The sequence below is a fragment of the Sturnira hondurensis genome, unplaced genomic scaffold (assembly GCF_014824575.4).
Source record: "Sturnira hondurensis isolate 20B ecotype Veracruz unplaced genomic scaffold, ASM1482457v3 Scaffold0003681, whole genome shotgun sequence".
NCBI classification, from domain to species: Eukaryota; Metazoa; Chordata; class Mammalia; order Chiroptera; family Phyllostomidae; genus Sturnira; species Sturnira hondurensis.
Genome location: NW_028076312.1, coordinates 5,196,034 through 5,217,632, shown reverse-complemented (window position 1 = coordinate 5,217,632; position 21,599 = coordinate 5,196,034). Strand labels below are relative to the sequence as shown.

The 21,599-nt window shown below is 45.2% G+C and overlaps 1 protein-coding gene across 2 annotated transcripts; it reads right to left on the bottom strand.

Annotated features, from left to right (window-relative positions):
- Window positions 1–802: 802 nt before the first annotated feature.
- Window positions 803–17,472, bottom strand: LAMP1 (lysosome associated membrane protein 1). 2 transcript variants are annotated; one of them, XM_037042075.1, is made up of 9 exons: window positions 17,213–17,472; window positions 12,129–12,247; window positions 10,083–10,299; window positions 9,807–9,965; window positions 4,229–4,449; window positions 3,450–3,575; window positions 2,557–2,623; window positions 2,305–2,475; window positions 803–1,777 (listed from the first exon to the last, which is right to left on the bottom strand). In XM_037042075.1, the coding sequence occupies exons 1-9, from the start codon at window positions 17,262–17,264 to the stop codon at window positions 1,638–1,640; spliced, it is 1,272 nt and encodes a 423-aa protein (XP_036897970.1). In that variant the 5' UTR covers window positions 17,265–17,472; the 3' UTR covers window positions 803–1,637. The 2 variants fall into 2 exon arrangements, with proteins under 2 accessions (XP_036897970.1, XP_036897969.1); XM_037042074.1 differs by having other exon boundaries at window positions 12,129–12,250; window positions 17,213–17,471.
- Between the last annotated feature and the right edge of the window lie 4,127 nt (window positions 17,473–21,599).

Genomic DNA, 21,599 nt, shown 5'->3' with positions numbered 1-21,599 from the left:
CAGCTATGCACCGAGTGTACAGTGTCTGCACTGCCCAGACTAGGAAACTAGAATCAAAACCTTTTAAGGCACTAACGCTTGTGGTCATGGTGTCTGTAGGCCCTGCGCTCCACCCCCAGGCAGCTTTCAGACCGGCCCCATCTTGCTGTCACATGGCCCCAGTCTGCTCCACTTGGTTTAGAAAGGACTGCTCGAGTTAAGAACCACGCAGGGCTACAAGCTCTACAAGTCAGTCTCGTACCCGTGTGGACGGTGGATTCTGGGGTGCAGGCATGTGGGTGGCGGTCAGCGGTACTTCAGTCCCGGTGTCTCACAGCAGTGATGCCGCCCTCAGCCTCAGCCATCAAGGCGCATGGATCCTCACAGGACACAGGCCATTGCTTAAAAAGTTAAGACCAAATAAACTGTAGGCTTGAGCTCCTGCTCTGCAGGCTCTGAGCACAGCCAGGAGGGCCACTGCTGCCATTGTCCTGGAGACTCAGGTAAGGGTGCACTTTCAAGGGGCGATCTTGTCCCCAGAGTCACAGGGAACCAAGCAGTGCTGTGAGGGAGCCCACACACTGCCCTGCAACCCCTCATTCTCACGGTGTAGGTAGAACACTATGGCTCTACTGTCACAACTGAAGACCACCCTTAAGACATGGTCTCAAACTGCCACCCAGCAGACTGGCTGCACATCAGCTCTCCCAGAAGCAGATGTCTCGGGCAGACCCTCCACTTGCAGTCGTTACCGGCACCCACTCCATCCCAGCTTACACACCACTCTCCACCGTTCATTCCGAGAGCTGACAAGAGCACAAGGTCCAGACAGAGAAAGAAAGAGACGTTTTATTAGCATTGTTACAGCAATGCGTTACATGAAGGGACCCTCAGTGCACAGCCCACCTGAGCCGCAAGCGGATAAATCAGGGAGTGAAACCGATTATTGTACACAAGTGCAGACACAGGATCACCCCGAACCTCCCACAGAAGACTGAAAATCACTTTACAAAAAAAAAAAGGAAATAAAAATAACACCCATTTTTCTATTTAAAAAAGTACCGCTCTGAGTGGCAGAGCACGCAGAGACCGGTTGCTTTAATGCCTGCTCAAGTGTTGAGCCGTGCAGCCCGTGGGGGCCAGGCCTGTCCCGGCCTCTGAAGCTTAATTTAAGCATTCCAGAGTTTCACCTTCTGAAGTACTTCTGTTCTACAATTTTTTTCTCTACTAATTTATTAACTCTGTCAGTCTAACAGTTAGCCAGCCTTCATCAGTTTTAAGTGTTAAGACCAGAGAACCTCCCTTTGTAAGACTCGTATCTGAGTCCAGAATAAAGACACCAAACACCAGAACCTTAAAAAGCCAAATGATAGTGGAGCCAGTGCCCATCTAGAAAAGCACTCTTACCCTCCCCCCCACCTCCAAGTTCTACTTTGGTAAATATTAACGTTTAACCAGTTAGCAAAATATTTAACCCCGTTAGCAAAATTAACACCGTCATTGCAATAGTTACTCTTTTGTGCATAGATGTTGCAAGATGAACTTCACATTGGATAAAGCAGATCTGAAAATCAGTTTGCAATAAAGTGTGCCTCCCTCAACATCAATCTAAGCTCAGGGAAATGAACCTCAGCCCTGCAGCTTCTGCTGGTCTTCGGCTAAATCGTCTGGTAGCCGGCATGGCTCCTCTTCCTGCCGATGAGGTAGGCGATGAGGACGATGAGGACCAGTCCCGCCAGGGCACCACCCACGGCGATGGGGATCAGCATGTTGTTCTCATCCAGCTGGCATTCTTCCACTGAGGGGACAGAGAGGTACACACCGCGCTCAAGTGGGCATGTGGACCTTAGAAAGGGCCTCGCCCTCCTCTCCACCTCTGCCCACTGTCCAGCGGGGGGACATTATATGAGGGAGAGGGGCCCCAATTCCAATCAATCATCATTGGAGAAGCCTCTCCAAGGGCAGGACATTCTGTATGAGCATGGAAATTATGGTCAGTGCACAGTCCAGGGAGCCTGGGCCCTGCTGGACACGGAACTCACCGGGTGGACAGCATTTTTATTCCAATTTCACAGGAGGAAGAGCCATACTATTTCTTTAAAACAATCTGCTTTGCTCAAATGTGATGTGTGTATGACTAAGACGTGCTGCGCATTTTGAAAGCAAGGTAACACAGGAAGGGGAACTTGCTCTAAAACTCTGACTGGGAAAGGGAACCCTCACCCTCACCCCTTCCCTGCACCACAGAAGCTGTTTAAACCCAACAGACTCAAAGCCTGCTGAAGCCCACTCAGGGTCTGAAACGCTGCCTTCAATGTTACTCACCAGACCCAAACTTGTTGCCTTCTACCTGGAAAGCCTGGACCCACACTTGGAAAATGTTGACAGAAAAGGCCTCTGTGACCCAAATGTGCTCCTCGGAGTTACACTTGTAGGAATTGCCCACGGTGGCCTGCAGTTCTCTCAGTGAGTTGTTGGTGGCCTTGAAGGTGGGGTCTGAAACGGCATGGGAGAGTCAGTGCTCTGAGAGTCAGTGCTGAGACAGCTGTACAGGCAGGTGAATTGTAGGGATCTTACCTTTGGCTTCAGGGAGACTCATGTCCAACTGGATTCCTTGCAGAAAAAACCGGCTAGAACTTGCATTCTTAAAGAGAAGAAGATAATCCTTAACCAGTCAACAGATCCACATGTTTACTATAAACCAGGTAATAAATTCAATCTCCCCTATTTCTAGCTTTAGAATGAAACTGAAGAGTATCCTGTCTGGAAAAGGCACCATATAAATCTCAAGAACACTAATGTTGATTAGTTCCTTCAGGATATTTTTTACAAAATCATATTCTGCTAAAAGGTTTGAAGGAGCCTTATTCCAAAAAGGTAAACTCCCCAAAAGTTGACTGAACTTTTAAAGAAGTTAAGCTTTAGGAAAGTTAAACTTTATTATGAGAACCAACTGTTCAGTTCATCAGCATATTGTATTATAAATATTTTTAAGTTTCATTTTGATTTTTCCCATATTATGTTAACTTTACATATAGTTCCCAGGCAGGTCTAAAGGAAAGGAGGCACAGAATGCAGTAAAGGGCGAGGGAGGCCAAACTGACCACCCCCAAGCTGTCCCTTCCCTCTCCGCAGCCAAAGACACCGTGCACTCTGGCATTATCAGTGGCTCCTGGGCACACGGCAGGCACTCCCTAACGTCTGATGAATACGGAAGGGAAGGCCCATTTGTAAACAAAACACAGGAAGGCAGAGCTGAGGGTCCAAAAAACTGTCAGGAAGGGAAGGCAGAGAAGAGAGCTCTAGGTTCCAGGACCTGTGTTCGATGTTCCCTCTGGCTTACACGCGGTGCGCTTGGCTCAGGTACGGGGCACCACGTGTGGGGAAAGCAGTGTTAAGGAAACCACATGGTAAGATGCAGGCAGGTCTGACAACGAAGTCCCCCTGAGTGAAAGAACAGGGACACGCACCATTCCAAAATGGAAGATTAGGAACCTGATGTTCTCGCTGTGCAACTCCAGGGTCACCAGCTGGGGAGTGCAGCTCCCATTGACATGGGTCTTATTCGGGTTGATATTGAACACTCCTGTCACCGTCTGAGCAAGAAAAACAGACAAGTTACTATTTCGTCTCATGTCTTGGGTCCTCCGTTCCTGAAAAAACACAAGCAATCATCAAAAAAGGCCACCTGAAGGTCAAGTACAGTAACCTTCACTTTAATGAAAACCAGAAGTTTACACTAGTGCAGATTTCATTTTAGTGCTACTTCTGATGTTTCCAGAATGGCATGTACCTGAGGGAAAGGGGCAGCAGATCCTAGCGCCCTTCTCTCTCAGCCTGTCTCCCAAAGGTCACACACTTTACCTTCATCACAAGCAAGTGACTTGTCACAGCCTCCACAGACTCTGTCATTAGGGAGAAATATTATTTCAAAGGAAAAGTATAAAAAATAACACTTAAACGTTTGAGTAGTAAGAGTTTAAGCAAAATTTAACATTCTCTCAGGGTCAACAAGCTTGTTCTGTAGAGTCAAACGCCGTATGTTTTAGGCTCTTGTGGACCACACGGCAGTCTCCGCCGTAAGAGTTCGAGACTCTGCTGTTTCAGAGGGAAGGAGCCAGTGTGTAAAGGTGTGTACGGCCGTGGGCCAACAAGCTGACCAGAGACACAGGCACACTGACTTGCAATACTCATGTGCACCAACACTCCAATGCACAAAGAGAAAGGGGGTCCTCAGAGCTGAGCCTACCGTGTTGTCCTTCCTCTTATAGGTGATGTTCAGCTGCAGCCCCATGGTGGCCAGCAGACAGGTCCCGTTGGTGCCACTCACATTGTACTTGTCTACATGGGGGCTCTCGGGCACTGGTGATGGCGAGGGGTGAGGAGGTGCCGGGTGGGTAGGGGGCGGCGAGGGGTGCGGCGTCGTTGGTGGAGCTGTCGGGGAAGGTTCATCTTGCTTACAGCGCGTCTCTGGAAGGACAAGGTAGAACTGATCATACTGTTCGCAGGGAAGGAGGGCACAGTTCTGGTCCCGCAGAACCAACAGGAGCCACAGCAGCCCCGAGCTCCATCTCCATCTCCCTGAGCTTAGCACACTTTGGAATGCAGACAGGCCACAGTAGGGGGGCTCGGGGTTGACCAGGAGAGGCCAGATTTTTGGGGGTGGTGTCTGTGGGGAGAGGTCACACTGTTCCCCCAGGGGACATACTGAGGATTTTGAATGTTGATTCCATCCCTCAGAATTTGACCCACCATGATTGTTTACAGCAAAAACGTATATTCAAAATCAAGGCGGATGGAACCCAAAGTAGAATAAAAATTTTCTACAGGAGTAGGCAGAATAAACAGGTGCCTTCTATGAAGGTTAGAGATTACTTAACGTTTTTAAAACACCAAGATATGCAACACTTCTAGGATACCACCAACCCCCAAATTAGGGTCTTTTACACCTCCTTGTTTCTGTGAACTATCGAGAAGTTTAAAATAATGTTCATACAACTTCCATCCAATTCCAATGCTTCCCATAATTTTGCTAGGCAAAGCCAAGGCAAGATGGCTCAAATATTCAGTGTGGGGAGCCAGGCAGGAGTTTGTGTAACTTTACCCACCACCTATTTCCACTTACTCTAAGCTTAACTGAAACTTCCATGCAACTCTTCTCCAGTTGCCCATTTCGCCTCCACATCCCATCTACTTGGGGGAGAAGAGATGGGAAAACTTCACCTCATAAAACTAACACAGGGGAAAAGTTAACACTCTCTGGGAGGTTCAATTCCCACAGGATGCCTTCTCATAATGTGATCTTGTGAAGTAAAATGCCTTTCTAGATGGAGGCTGAAGATGGGGGAAGTCCTTTCCAAAACGGAGGTAAACTTGGGCTGACTGTGGCAGGGCAAATACTGCCGCCGACGTTCCGACCTGGGGTGTGCTGGCCAACGCCGTCAGCTCTTACCTTACACTGGGCTACAGGCTGCCATTTTCAGTTGCACTTTTAAAAAGAGTTTCATCATTACTTGAAGAACTGTTACAGAACATAATTAAAACCACATCAAAACAAAAGAGGGCAGACCAGTCTCCAGATTCTGGACTAGGGGGAAAATAACCTACACTAATCTGACATTCATTACTTCCTCAGAGCAGGCTACAAAGTATCAGCTTGGAACAGGAATAACAAACATCAGGTCTAATCCCCTAGTCAGAAAACCTCAGGGCTTTGGAGATCTCTTTGAATAAAATGTCCTCTTCTTTCAACCTGACTTATAAATGCAAACCCCTCTCTCGAATCCAATACCACAGTCCTTCCTGCAGAAGGCTCACAATCCACAAGGAGACAGTCACGAACACAACCCACTGAAGTACATTCAGTGCCACCTGCGGGAAGGCCTCTGGAAAGACTAGCGGATCCAAAGGTTGCTCCTGGATCTCCCTCAGTTTCCCGCAAAGGAAACAATGGGGTGGGGGGGGGCAGGGCTGAGTGAGTGCCCTTCCAGATGCTCTTCTCACCCCTTCTAAAGCTAGTATATGCTAAGGCCCCAAAGGGTCTCTAGGCAGCAGTAGACATTCAGATAAACCTGAATGTTGCAGTTAAGGAGTCTCAAATAGAGATGCTTTGGCATCCATTTCTTCAATTTAAACTAGACTGGCAGTGAGACCCTGGTTCCTAAGGAATGAAAAAGAAATACAGCCAAATTGGGTAGGAAGTAAAAGTTATGAACTATATTTAGAAGTGGTTTCTGTTTTGAACTTCTAATGGGCCACAAAGGAGCTGACTGACAAGTACCCATGTGTCAAATTTTAAATAGAAAAAGATGAATAAATCCAAATCCCTTGGTGAGCCATTAAAACCAGATGCCCACAGGGGCCTCACCCCAAACCCACTAACCCAGCATGAGCCTGGGTCCAGAAATCCAATTCTGATGAACAGTGAGGCTCACTCACCTGGTTTCCCCAGGCAGAGCTACCTACACTCAGACCATTCCAGAATGATAATCATCTACCCTACTTTTACAGACCTTTGGGAAAGAAGGTATCTGTTTTCTTCAGAACTTATCCTCATCAGCAAAACTGACGGGAAAGTCAATGCAGCCTTGGCTTTTATTTATTTCCTTTTAAAATAAAATCTCTAAGTACTTAAGTTTTCTTAGGTAAAACGATACCTATGTGAAGGCAAAATGAACAAGGCCTTTCTGGTTGAGACAGCTACTATATTACTGTTAAGTAAGACCATAGGAGCCTACTTTAATACCCTGAACAGGTAGTCCAACAAACAAAAACTTTGAACAGCCTTTGTGACCAAAAATTTACTGACTTATTGCAAATATGTCAATTCAACAATTTATTAAGGATTCATGGGTAGAACAGGGTAGGGTAGGGGGCTATAAAAATATACTTAACATATCTGATATGGGAATCTTTTCCCTGAAGCAGCTTTCAATTTAGGTTGACAAGGAAAATATTTAAGAAGTACTTAAGAATCAAAGAAATGAAATTGGCACAGAAGGAGATTTAAAAAAAGAGAAATGGCTCCATTTTAATAGAAATCAAGTATTTTTAAGTGATTCAGCTGTCATGGTAGTATATGAGGCCAGTAACATCAAACCTCCCACTTCTAGGGAAAATACCGGTCCCTTTGATTGCAAAGTAACATTAATACCAACCACTGTAAAAAACAAATAAAACAAATAAAAAACACCCAATAAGACACTGAGAACAGACACAAAGTGGTGTGATGACATGCCACCCGGGAGGCTCCCCAAGGGCCAGACTCTGAGTCAGGTTCATGACAAGCTCAGTAACTGTGGAACATGCTAGCAGCCGAGCTTTAAAAACAATTCAGATCAATTGTATAAGGATATAAAATGTACGACCACTATGTTGTACACTAACACTGTATGTCAACTCTAACAGGAATTTTTTTTTAAAAAGGATGCAGATCATGTCATCAATTACTATGTTGCTGTGCAGTGACACCCTTCCTTATGGAGCATGAACCCATTTTGAGGTCCAGAGGCCTCAACTTCTCCCCAGCACCTCCACCCTGAGCAGCTGCCTGCCAGTCCCTAGGACCCAGACCACCGGAGGACCAAATCCCATAAAACTGTGTGAAGCAAGAAATCATGGTTGTGTGAGGTGGGGCAGGAGCAGCTCTCAAGAGAGTGTTCAGAAGCCTTCAAAGCAAAAGTAAACAAATTGTAAAAGTGAGGAGCTCTATCTAGGAAGGACCACGTTCAGGCCCAGTTACAGTGAAGTCAGTGCCATGAGCCATAACCCAGAGATACCATCATTTCCTAAGACCTTTGGACAGTTTTCACTTTATCTTTCTGCTCCTGAGACCTGAGCCAGACAATGATGCAATCCAGATGTATTCAGTCCATTACGAAACTCAGGTAGTCGGGAGATTTATAGCAAACAACTTGAAGTCTTTAGCTCCCTGGCCCAACCCCCACTAGGTTAGCCGCTGTGTGACAAGTCACCTTCTGTACGCCGGAGGAGGTGTACCTGCTGCTCTCCAACACTGCTCACACCAGCCTGAGGGGGAAAGGCCTCCCGGGAGGTTCCATCGGCCCTCCCTAGTGAAGGTGCACACTCACGCAGCCCTCTAGACCTGTCCAGGAAGAGGCTGCCCAGTGGGAAGGTTGAGCCCTTTTCCTTCAGAGCCCCTGCTGCCCCAGCTCATGCTGGCCTCCACCTTTAAAGACCTGTGTGTTCGCGACTAGTTGTATTTCCCCCAGCTCCACTCGGTTTCTCTTAGTCCTAGCTCGGTCGCTGACACTCTTCCCATGACATCAGGAGTCAGCTAATTTTCTCCTTAAGGGGCCAGAAACTAAACATTTTAGACTCTGTGGCTGTTGGGTGCCAGTCCCAATTCAGCTCTGCCACCATGAACATGAAAGCAGCCACAGAAACAGGTGAGTGAATGGTCATGGATGGCAGGTTCTAGTAACACTTTAGTTACGGGCACTGAAACTTGAATTCCAAAGAATTTCATGTGTCATGAAAATTCTCTTTTGATTTTCTTTTTTAACCTTAAATTTAACCTTAAGCATAAAAACCATTCTTAGCTTACTGGCTATACAGAACCCAGAGGCAGGCTGGACCGGGCCCGCATACGGGTGTGCCAGCCCCGTGAGGAGGGCCCCCATCTGAGGACTAACGAGCAGCACGAAGGGCTGTTCATCCTGCCCACTAGCTCTGGCGAAGGCACAAACCAGCAGCTCTCCGACAGTCACCCTGAGCCTTCAAGCAAGACCACTGAGGGACAATTCTAATCAAAGGCCTATCGGCAGTGGCAGGTGTAAAGACCAGAAGGAGACTGGGAGGGCTGCAGTAAAGGTGAGGGGATTAAGTGAAAACAAAACAAACCTCTTAAGACAGGCGATAACAGTATGGTTATCAGCAGGAAAGGGGAGGTGGGAGGAGGGAGAAGAGGATAAAGAGGGGACAAATGATGATGGAAGGAGACTTAGGTAGCCAACACACAGCACAATATACAGATGATGTACTGTAGAACTGTACACCTGAAAACTGTAATTTTATTAACCAGTGTCACCCCAATACATTCAACAAACAGACCAGAAGGAGGTGCTGTCCTCAACACACCCTCCTGCCTTGGGGAAGTGGTCTCCGCCACTTCCCCAAGGCAGTCAACTCCTTACCCTCAGGAAAAGGACAGGAAAATGTGAGTTGCCTGGGGGAATTTGGGGCAGAGAATTTTTTGAAGTCACGGTAAAATGACAGCCCTATTTATTACTTTCTCTGTGCCAGACACTGAAATAAGCTCTTCATGTAAGTCTTCTCTTTAATCCTAACCACCTTCTGGGACAGGTTACTATCCTTATTTTACAAGTGAAGGACATGAGAGACTAACCACCTCCCAAGGCCATGGGCAGGCAAGTGCATCCGGGTGGTAGTGGTAGTTGTGGTGTCATGATTCCAGAAAGGCACTCCTGGTCCTTCCCCGACCTGCCCCTGGGTCTATCCGAGCTGGACCAAAGTAAGACTAGGTCTCTTTGTAAAGACGGCTGGCTGGAATGGGAAGAGGTCCTGTGACCCTGGATCCTATTAGCTCTACCAAGGGAAGACACAGAGAAGGCTTCAATTACTTTGCCCTTTTATCTATTTTTATAAATATTTGCCATCCTAATTTAAAGAGATCATCTCTAAAAAGAAAAATGGTTTGGTGGACACCTTTCTAAAGCAGGAGCTTGTTTGCTCTGCCCCAGCTATGCAGGTTCTCATTCCCACACAACTCCCTCGGGCACAGGGCACAAAGCTGCTTCAGCAGTCACTGGAGTTGACTATGGCGTCAGGGTCAAAGGCAGTCTTACCTTCCTTGCTGAAGTTATTGTTTGACAGGTAAGCCTGGATAATGGCATCACTGAACGTGACAGTAACATTCTTCATGTGGATCTGGTTGCTGCTCACACATCTGTATTTTTTATTTATGTCTGCCATGATGTCAGTTATCGATTCTGCAGTCTTGACTTCTATATTTAAAAAAGAATTAAATTTTAAATACCCAGAAGCACTTAGTTAAAAGCATTTCTAGACACAACCCTAACCCAATTTTCTTCACTTCATAATCAGTCGGTTTTTGTTCTTACCCTTTGAGCTTGCATTGGGGAAAACCTCTGTGTCTGACAAGTTATAAACAAAACTCATCTTGTGGACACTGTAGCGTGTTGCATTTCTTGCGAAACTGAGGGTCAGTTTATGTCCTTTTCCAAAAGCAATCACGAGACTGGGGTTAGACACGTTCTCTTTACCACAGGAGCTGCTATTTAATACTCCTGCATCGGATGGCAGGTCGAAGGTCACATTCTAGAACAAACACAATGACGGCAGAACCAAATTAGAATGTAGGTTATTTAGGGGATTCAGAAAAACTAAAAAAAGATCTTTTTAGAGTCTGATATAAACTTAGTTCTCGGTTACACCTCAGATGTCACTGCTAAGGTTCTTTTAACATAAACAAAAACTACGAAGAAAGCCAACATTATATACATGTTAATAACAGAAAGGTAATTCAAGTGTAAGACAAAGTTGACTTAATTTTTCATATAATTACAAACTTTTCTTCATTAATATAATTTTAATTTACAACAGAACATTGATCTGTTGCCCAAATAGGGACCTGACCCACAACCTAGGCATGTGCCCCTAACTGGGAATTGAACTGGTGACCTTTTGACTTACAGGCTGGTACTAAATCAACTGAGCCATACCAGTCAGGGCTAAAGAATGTCTCTTTAAACAAAGAAAAGGTGTTTATGCAAGATGGTTTCAACTTACTATTATATGCAAAACAAGCAACCAGAAAACAACTTAACGTTCATCAAAATGGACTGGACTGATAAGGGAACTGTGGCTAAGCTGTATACTAATGCTGTCCTAAGAAAATGAAAAACTACACAAGGTGAGAAACACATGCTTTGTGAAATAGTAAGACACATAATAGCATATGGCTGATTCCATTTGTATAACAATTAAGATAAATTAATATTTAAAACATCAAGCACAAAAAAAGTGAATAGAAATTAAAATAAAAGGTGCTTGGCAAATATTTAGAATCTGAGACATTTCTATAGAACAGAACCTTCCCAGTTTTCTTCTACTTTCACAGAAACCACATTTGTATCCAGTACAAATGAATGGATGAGGCCGAGCACTGGCACAAAGTCCAGAGCGCTCTAAAGAAACTGCTGATCTTCCCGGCAACCCTGGGCCCCACTGCTGCTCTCGGAGAGGTAGTAAAAAGATACGGTGCTATCGAAAGAGAGAGAAAGAAAAATGGTGGTTTCAACAAGAACTTGAAAATAAAATTTGAATTAGGGACCTATTTAAAAGAGTACACATTAAATAGAACTACAGGTAACAGGCAATTGATGAAGACAGACATACAAATGCAGCTTATTTGTTAGAAATCTAGGAAATGCACCCTGGTTGGTGTGGCTCAGTGGACTGAAAGCTGGCCTGCAAATTGAAAGGTTGCCGGTTTGATTTCTTCATCCTTGGGTTAAAGGCCAGATCCCTGCGTGAGGGCGTGCAAGAGGCAACCGACTGCTGTTTCCCTCATGTCAATCTTTCTCTCCCTCCCTTTCCTCTCTGAAAATAAATTAATTCTTAGGGGGCAAAAATCTAGGAACTGCAAAAGCCTTACTCATCCTGTATCAGTACAGAGCTGTTTTAACAAAACTAAGAGACATTTTATCTCTTGTTTGTGCTGAAGCACTGCACAAACTAGTTTATATAAAGCAAATTCAACAGATCAACAAAGTTATATTCACAGAGCTTTATAAGGGGCATGAAAAAAAGAATATAAAAACACTTAACTACCAACAGAGTAGTTAACAAATTAGGTTGACTAACATAATGAAGTATTACAAAAAATAATCATAAGGAAAACTGAAAAAACGCTCATAGTAAAAGAGTGAAGGCAGAGCACAAAATGGTTTGCATATTATGACTGCAGGTTCAATATAAAACAGCACCGGCTACTGATGAGCCAAGAAGGCACTATGTATAGAATGAGAATTGTGTTAAGGTGGGATAATTTTTCAAACATTTACTTGAACATTTTAAATAATTTTGTTTCTCATGTGCGTGAACACACACACATGCACACACATACTCAACGTAAGGTTTCCTACCTTAGAGCCACTGCTGGTAACGTAGTTGGTCAAGAAGGCAGCAGAGAAGTTGGCCATTATACACGCCGTCTGGTTGCTGTCTTTCACCACAAACACTGCTGATGCACCGTGCATGAGGCCTGCTGACTCCAGGAAAGACAAACATTACCAAACGCCTTTTCAAAAACACTTTGGGTATTTCTGTGGTCTTCAACTGTAGCAATACCGGATTTTACTTCAGAATACTTATCAGGAAGTCACACGTTACTTTCTGGGTCACCCCTGGGCACAGGTGCTCTACACTCATTCCTCAGGGTTCCATGGGGAATGGAGATTCCAAGGGGTTCTGGAGGCACAATCAGCCTCTACGTTGACTTCCTAGAGAACTTCACAGTATGGATTCTTTCACTGTGGACACAAACTGCTATTTAAAGTAAGATTTGTTTTTACCTCCCATGGACTGGTGGTGTGGAGAGAAGTCACAGGTTCAAAGATCTAAGGTTTTTGCCTTAGAAAGGTCCTCAAAAACCAGTAATTCAGTTAAACCTGGACATGGCTTTGTGACCTTAGGACATCAATCTGTCCAGGTAGGGCCTCCATATGTCAGGGGCACAGGACAGCATGCAGCTCTCACAGGTCCTTCTCGCCTGAGAGTTGTCACTGCTAAATATTTCCTTTTTAAGTTCTCAGGGCCAGTGCCATCTGACTTCTTTATATCCCATTGTGGTATCAAGCAGTTTAGAAGCAAATGTAATCTGATCACTATGGCAGAGGTGTACAGCGTGTGTTCAGAAATAGTGTGCCCTCCCCCGGCTTCTCCACTGCTGCAAGCTCCTGCACGCCTTTACCAAGCAAGCATTTCCACATCTGGCTCTGATCACTCACTCTAAGCGTAGCTATGACTCAGGCATACTCTGAAGGCAACACACTGAGGACACTCAATTAACTTCTCCCTGTCCCTGGCAAGGTAAATGTCTCTAATGAAACCAATTCATTTTACCCTTCACGCTTTCACAAAAGAAAATCTCCAGAGCCAACAACTCAAGCCTAAAAAGCAAAGTACAGTCACAAACCTCAAGTGTTTTCTTCCCATAAGTCTCTGGTAAAGGTAATACCAAAATTGATGTGCAAAAGAAAAAGTTGCTACACCAAAATGAAACCAACTATAGCAAACAAGAAAACCTGTGCAATTTTTTTGGTCTGTTTTGATTTGCAAAATTTTAACCCACCTCTGGAATACTTGGGCAAGATTACACTAAAAGCACTTTCTATAAATTGAATATATCATTAAAAACACCTAGAAAGAACTATTCTGTAACTTGTTTTTGACACTGTAAAGGTTGTAAAAATGTATGTTTTCTGAGGATGGGTAAATGTACCAAAGCGGGAAAAAGCATGTGTTACAGCACAGGCCTTGAAGCCAGAGACACTGGACATTCACCCAACTCACTGTGTACATGGGCCACTGCCTGCCCTGTGCACAGGCTTCCTCAGGTCTGACACGCCTGTGCTTGGCCAGCTGTTGGAGGGTGGGTCACATGGGCATAGCAGGTCACTGCCTCCCATGGGAGCACACACAGGTCTGTTCTCACCAAGCCTGCCTTTGATAAACCAGCTCTCTGAATCATCAAAAAACCTACTGACTGAAAGCACTTTACTAGGAAACACTTCACATTATGTAACTTTCAGTCATGCAACTTTTTCAGCTAGTAAAATATGCTGAGGGTCCAAGCTTTTGAAGAAAAGCAAAATAAGCTTTAGCAGCACTGGATGCCCACATTTATTCTGGAAAGGCCAAAAAAATGTTCAATTATTAAAATAAGAAACTTACCCCAGAAACCAATTTTGGTCAAGGGAAAAATGTCTGTAAAAGCATCAGAACATAAAATTCTGAGACATTATGTATATTAATGGCCAAAAGTTTATTTTTATTTTTTAAAGCCGAAATAGTGGCAGTTGTTGGGGGGGGGGCGGGGAAGAGACCCATATCAAGTTAGTTAAAATGCCTGCAGTTACCTGAGGGGTGTCTCTCTCCAAGTCAGCTCCCTGGCCTGCTGGCAACTGCTAATCTCTAGCCGTCCTTCACTCAGATGCAAACTCTGTTTCTCCAGGAGTCATATAAGGAGTAACCTTGTCTCATTCCTTTAAAATACTCCTATTTGTAGAAATCCCATTCCCTAAAATAAGTGCAGCTATGGGAAACGTTGAAAACAGGCCTGCTTCAGAGTAAGAGATCTTGGTTCTCTGGTTCTCTGATAACCCCCTCCCCCCAATACTTACTAGGGGCATAACCTTAGGCCAGCAGCAACTACCAAACCCTGGGTTCAGGCACCTGTGAAATGGAGGTGAGAGTGCTGACACCCCAGGGTCATTAGAGTGTCAAATGAGCCAACCGTATGAGGAGCATCAGTACAGGGCATTAGCACTGACTATGATGTTAGCTATTATTATTTAAACATTCAGTGCCATACTGACCTCATCTATCAAGTTTATCATTGAATCCTCAGTATCTGATACAAAATGTCAAATACGTATTTTACTTAACAAGCACTTGTAACACATTTGCTATATGCCAGGTACAGCTCCAAACACTCCGCAGTCAAATTATCCTAACAATATTAACTGGTAGACACTGTATTATGATTTTCCTTTAGATACAGGGATAGGCAAATGCAGAGAGATGTTAACTAATTTATGCAAAGCCTCACAGCCAGTGAGTGGTACAGAGCCAAGTGTGCTGACTCAGAGCATGTCCCTGTCATGTTAGCGTGGGCTGGCTGGCTGCAGGGTGAGTGGCATGGCTGAACCCTGCTTTCTCTCCAGCACTTAGTGAGCAGGCAAATATGTTTCAAATTATGAAACATTTGCTTTTGAAATGAACCACAAGCTCTAGTGGCAGGGCACAAGCACGTACATTTCTAAAGAGCTGACTTATGCATGTTTACTTAGGGCCCACTACTGTGAAACTAGATGTCTCTGCATGTATGTACTGGGTACTTCCTATGTGTGAAGCATGACATAGGTTGTAAGATGGGGAAAGAGAAATACATGAGCAAAAATAATCCCAACTCAGCCGAATCGATGCTCTAGTAAAAACACATACTGTAGCATGTAATCAACTTCTGTGGTTGCAGACACAGGGAGAACTAATGTCTGAGATAAAACAAACAATATAAATTCAAAATTATGGACCCAAAACATTTTGACCTCAAATCTACATAGGAATCTGGTTGCAAACCTGTGGTAACTGACAAACTCCCACAAACAAGGGTAAGATTAGCATAAAACTTTTCAAACTTCCTAAGTGACAGTTCTTCGTTTGGACACGGAAAGGCAGCCGTCTAGTTGACTTCACTAGTTTAAAGAGGTAAAATTATGTAATTACATTGGATCCTACGTATCCATAGCAAAACGTTTCAGATCATGATTACCTATGCTTTCCACCAAGTATTCAATCGCAAAAGGTTAAGTAGTTTCTAATTGTTAATGCAAAAGATGTTAGTAATTTAGAAGTTTGTCATATATTTTAGAAAAGATGTTTCTGGTGCAACTGTGTATTAAAATACACATTATTTTAAATAGGCCGAAATTCAAGGTAACAGACCTTTTCTAAAAGCTGGGTTTTAATTGACTATAAAATTGAAAAGATATGATGCAATGGGCACTGAAAGGTAATTTCATGCACAACACTACAAGCGATTATAATGTAGGGAAGTTATGAACTTTTCATTTTTAAGCAGTTTTTAAAGCATGAAACAAAATATTCAAGTCCTAATGCTTGTGAGCTCTTCTAATAAAGAACAAACAGCCGTTCCGACACGACAAAACTTGTTCCAGCAACTCCTCTTGTAACTAATTACACCAGCCAGTAAAGGGCAAGGCTTCAGGTTTACTGCTGGAATAAGGTCATCCACTTGTGGCTACTCATGCAACTCAAAGAACTAATCTACACAACAGGCAAAACAAAAATGTGAGATTGAAATCCATGGAGTCACACAAAAAAAGAATTTTCGAGTAGGATGAGACTTACAGAGGGCCTCTACAGACTTAAAATGAAACCATGTAGTGATTCCCCTTTAAGAGAAAGCACATACTACACTTTCTTACTAGGACAAAAGAAAACAAAATTCCTCAATCAATAAAACTGAGAACCCACCGACAGCTACTATGACTGGTGGAGTGTCAGACGCTTCCCAACGTGTTAATGGAGTCTCTCATTTTGAGTCGCAGGAACCAGCACAAACAGAACAGTGGCAGCAGCTATTTACAAGGATCCACTAGCAATGCACACACACTGCTGCCATTGAGAAGTCGAGGCCTGGTCCTACCTCTCATTTTGTCCACTGTGGGTCCTCCTAAACTCTTAAAAATGACTTCAAGTCAGTCCAACACAATTTTAAATTCACAGTAACACACACACACACACTCACTCTCTCTCTCTCTGCAGGCCAAACTGAAAAGCAGGCCAAGGTTAAAGTACCAAGGACGAAGTCTAAAAGGCTGGCATCACCACGCCGCCCACTTCCCTTCTGGTAAAAAGAAAAGCCGAGGTGGGACATCCGCTGGGAGCACCGCAGGACCACGCAGGTCCTGGCATCTCAGGCCTCACCTGGACCTCCGTGGCTAAACTTGCACATAAGTTGAAGAAACAAAAGACACCTTCCAAAAATCACCAAGTCACCCAAATAATTTTCAACTAAACACGCCCCAAAACGAGTTTACTGACCCTTTAGTAACCCGAGGGCAGAACCGGGCCCTAGGCTGAGAACCTCGGATCCTCCCTCGTCCATCTCTGAGCAACTGGATTCGATGCCCCGTCAGCGGCCAGCAGGCTCCGGTCAGACCCCACGCGGACCTCGGCGTGTGCGAGGACGACTCGCAGTCCCCCAAGCCCCCGGCGTGTGCGAGGACGACTCGCAGTCCCCCGTAGCCCCCGGACCCCGAGCAGTCCTCACCACTCCCCGAAAACACCCTCCCCGCAGATGTAGAAAGCCTCGGAGTCCCAAGCCTCGGAGTCCCAAGCCTCGGAGCCCCACCGCGCAGCTCCCAGACCGCTTGGAATCCCTCCTCGCCCTGCAGACCCCTGCTCCCGGCCTGACCCTCACCAAATAACAGCAGGAGCAGCGGCTGCCACCGGGAGCTACCGGGGTCCGCCATGGGCACCGGGGCCACCGGAGCGGGAACCGGGCGGGGTCGGGTGGTTGAGCTGCCTGACGGCCTGCGCTGGGAGGACGGGCTGGGGGCCGGCGTGAGAGCCGCAGGTCCCACGGTCAGAAGGCCCGGTCGCTGTGGCGCCCGCCGCAGGAAAGAGACCCCCCGCAGCCCGCTGCGCCCGTCACGTGAAGCCGCGCCGCACCCACGCCGTCACGTGACCTCACAGATCTCGCGAGAGTAAGCGGGTGCAGTGGTGGTGGGGGCTTTCTTTCTCAAGTGCGGTGTCCTCCCCGCGCCCAGCGCTGGCTTCCTACGAGACCTGGAACCGGGCGCGTGACATCGCCAGGCATGTGACCGTGGTGCCATGTGACTCGGACCGGGCTCCAAGATTCCTGACTTTGTTAATCGCGGCCGGAGGCGGAAAGTGGGCGGTGGCTCGGGGTAGAGGAGGTGGTATCGGTGAGAAATCAGGAGGCGGGGCCAGGCGGCGGGGGGTCGGGCGGAAAGGGATTTGTCCTGGGTTCGTGAGCAGTGGGGTCTCTTAGCAGCCAGTCGGGCGGCCGCCGGAAGTTAAGACGAGTTTGGACCCGGAGAAGTGCGGCTTCCCGCCGGAGAACCGGGGACTAAGGTGGACCGCGCGGTGGATCGCTCCTGGCAATACATGAATGTTCTGCGGCATCCCTGACGGTCGGGAGATGACTAGCCCACCCGATAGGAGTATTTCCACAGGAACCTCTTTTTTGTGGGATCTCTTGAAATCCCGCCACTTTTAACTTTGGGGCGCCTCTATGCCACTACTCTCAAGGCGGATGGAAGTGAAATTTAGGAAGGAGGTGAGATGTTTGAACACGCTTACTGAATATTATTACAATTCGTGTTTCAAAACAAATCTTTTTAAAAACAACACGAAGTACAGAATTTAAAGCTAGACAGATCTTGGAGGACATTCAGAGGTTGCAGTGATTGGCAGCTGTCACACCCTCCTAAGGGTGCCTGCGAATGGGGGTGGCATTTATCAAAATAAGTTCAGAAACACTGGTCCATTCCATACAATCCATACATTCCACAGAAAAGAAAGTCGCTGTCTCTCTGTTTCTAGAACCCTTCTAAAGTACCCCTCTCTCTTCATTCCGTATTGCCTGCGAGTAAGGTCACTTTCCTTGGTTTGCCTCGAGGCGCTCTGGGTTTTCTCCGACTGCTGGCTGGCTCTCAGGCTCCAGTCACCCTTTGCCCTTTGCCGCGTCAGCTACCAGCCTTTGGAGAGAGGCCTACCTCTCTCTCTCTTCTTCCTGACCCTGCCGGCTTCCTTGAGACTTCAAATCCCTCTTTTTCCAGAAATGTGCCTTGAGCCACTTCATTTAGCCTTGTTGATTACTGCCTGTCATTGTAATGAATATTGTCACTTTTTTCTTAGTTCTTACATTTATTTCCCTTATGTAGATTTTTTTTCTTCTTTCTATTGTCAATTCTTCCTGCCCAGTTTACCTTCCTTTCCAGCTTTTGACATATAATCAGCTGGAAAAAGTCACGAAGCTGAAGAGCGCTACAAGTAAAATGGGAGCAAATGGGCTCTGAGAGAGAACCAAGACTTGTTGGGTTTTGTGCTGTTGTTGGGGCAGATACCTGCTTTTACTAAGAGTAGATTTGGTGATCTGGTTTAAGTTTGAGGACTTCTGGGGTTTTTTTGTTTGCCTTTCCAGATGGGGCAAGAGTTGAAACAGCAAGAATTCCGCTTAGGTGAAGTGCTATCCAATTGAGGAACACCGTAGAAAAGAGAAAATACTGAATCCAGGGTCTGTTTATACTTTCACTGTTAAGTAGTTTATGGACAGTAACTTTTCAGCGAATGATACTGGTGCGCTATGTGGAAATGTTACAAGAGCCTGGGTAGTTCCTATGAAGCAGAGTGTTAAGTTCAGACGTAACTGGAGAAATGCTAAAATACTTCCATTTTCTCCTGAACACCCTTATGACAAACTACCAAATAGTCTTGACTATAGAAACATAAAGGTCTCTTAGTTGTCTTTTCTGCCCGAAGCTTCTTTCTGTGTTGGGAGTATTCCTCCTTTTTGTGAATATGGATGGTAGGCAGAGCCCCTAGTAGAAACTGAAAAAACCAGATGACCACTTTCCCAGGCTTCCTAACGGCTAAGTTCTGAACTTGGCCAGAGTTCAGTCTTTCAGACTGAATCAGGAGCTAGTGATTGCAAAAGAAAGCTACTGGTATGCCCTCGAGGATCTGGTGTTTGGTGGGGACAGCAGCTGCAGCCTTAGCGAAGTGGAATTTCTGGAGGAAGTGGTGGAGGGCCGGAACTCCCTGGGTCATCGGCAGTTTGTGTTTGTAGTGTGTTTTTGTCTGGTGCTCACTGCTCCCTTGTACCTGCTGTTTCCCTGACATTGTTCTGCATCCTTTTTTTGGAAGTTCTGTGAGCTGCTCAGCACTTCATTCTGCTTGGATCAGTCAGTGCCCTTTCTGTCATGTACCACTTAGACTCCTTGCCCAGTGCAGGCTTTGTAATCATCTCCTTTTACTGTTACAGCCTCGTTAAAGACAAAGTGGTTTGTGTCGGCAGTAGATCAGGGAATACCAATGGAAGATGAAGACTGAAAATAAAAGCAAACATTTTGTGATACAACACTTTCATATGATAATATGAAACATTTATCTTACTTTCAGTATGATAAAGTAATATGGTGGATTTGTATTGTTTGTGGTGGTTGTTGAATCCTTGATATGGGCCAAGTGTGATCTATTGCTGACCGTGAACAAAAGACATGGAAAACCAAACACAAGGAATGACTGTATCTGCTGAACTCTTTCAGGGAGGGGAGACTTTTTTCTCCCATTAAGCAGGGAGGGCAGTAGGCAATAGAGAGATTTGTTTCAGAGTTACTTAGAGTTGAGTAGTAAAACTTATGCATTGCTTTGGTAACAAGTTTACAATTTAAAAGCAAGGGATTTTTTGTATCTGAAATGACTATTAAGCTGGAGACTTGTGCCACTATGAGGGTGTGGTGATTTATATATAAGCTCAGTATCTCACCGAGATAAAGTTAAGTGGTGATTGGCAGGAGGTAAAGTTGAGATGAGTGGCCTAGTAAGCAGTCTGTGCCTGTTTTTCTTCCTTTTCGCTCTATGATTTTTCTTGAGAATTGATGAACAAAAATAGTAATTTTGAATAGAGTGGTAATTTTTGTTTGTTTTGTAAAAAACATTTTAAAACAAAGTTGCAAATAAAGTGGAAAAATAACATTAATCCCGTTGATTATTATGACTTATTGTTGCCTCCTCACTTGTGTTGTTTTGCTTGAATATTATAAAACAAACCTCAGACATCTTATTTTTTCATGTACTCTTTTTACATAACAACAATGCCATTATGTCATGTAATATAAAAACCTAGTAATTCTTTAGTAGCTAGTTTCTAGTTCACATTTCTCCACTGGTGTCAAAAACATCTTTTTATAGTTAGTTGCCTCAGATCAGATCCAGCAAAGTCTGTACATTGCCGTTGATAATATGTCTAAGTTCCCTCCCACCTTTTGCATAACCACTTATTTGTTGGGGAAACTGGGTCACTTGTGCAATAGGGTACCCCGCATTTTGGACTGCGCTGATGGATTCCCTGGATGGTCATCGTTTCCTTTACTCCAGTAAACTAGGAGTTGGTCCAGAGGCTTGATTAGATCGGGCTCATTTCCCTCGGGTAGCGGGCTTCATCAGTAGTGCCAGACTCTCACCACTCAGCGTGAGGTGTGGGACTGCAGTTTTGGCTTGGCTTTGCCTGGGGGCTCGTTAGCAGTTCGGTCCCTGGCCCCACTGAATCAGAACCTGTATTTCAACAAGATCCTTGGGTTATTTATAGGTGCCTTCTAGGCCCTGCTGTATATTTCTGACTGCATTGCATCAGGTGTTTATTATCTGGTTGGCCCACTTTAGAGATGTTGTCAGCTGGCCCCATCCTTACAAAGGCAGGGTAAAGGCAGGTTAAGTGCCTGATTGTGATTCTTTTATTTATCTGTTTTCAGAATAATGATTTGATGGTACCCAAGCAACTTCCAAAAGTGATCCACATCCTGTAGAGTGAACCCTGATGTAAACTGTGGACTCTGAGTGATGATGATGTGTTGATGCAGGTTCATCAACAATTGTCCCACTCCTGTGGGAGAAGCTGGTAGTGGAGTTGGCTGTGTGGGGGGCGGGGCAGGGGGCATACAGAACTCCGGACTTAACTTCTCAGTTTTCTGAGAGTTCTTCCTAAAACTGCTGTAAAAACAATAAAGTTTAGCCCTGGCTGGTGTAGCTCAGTGGATTGAGTGCGGGTCTGTGAACCAAAG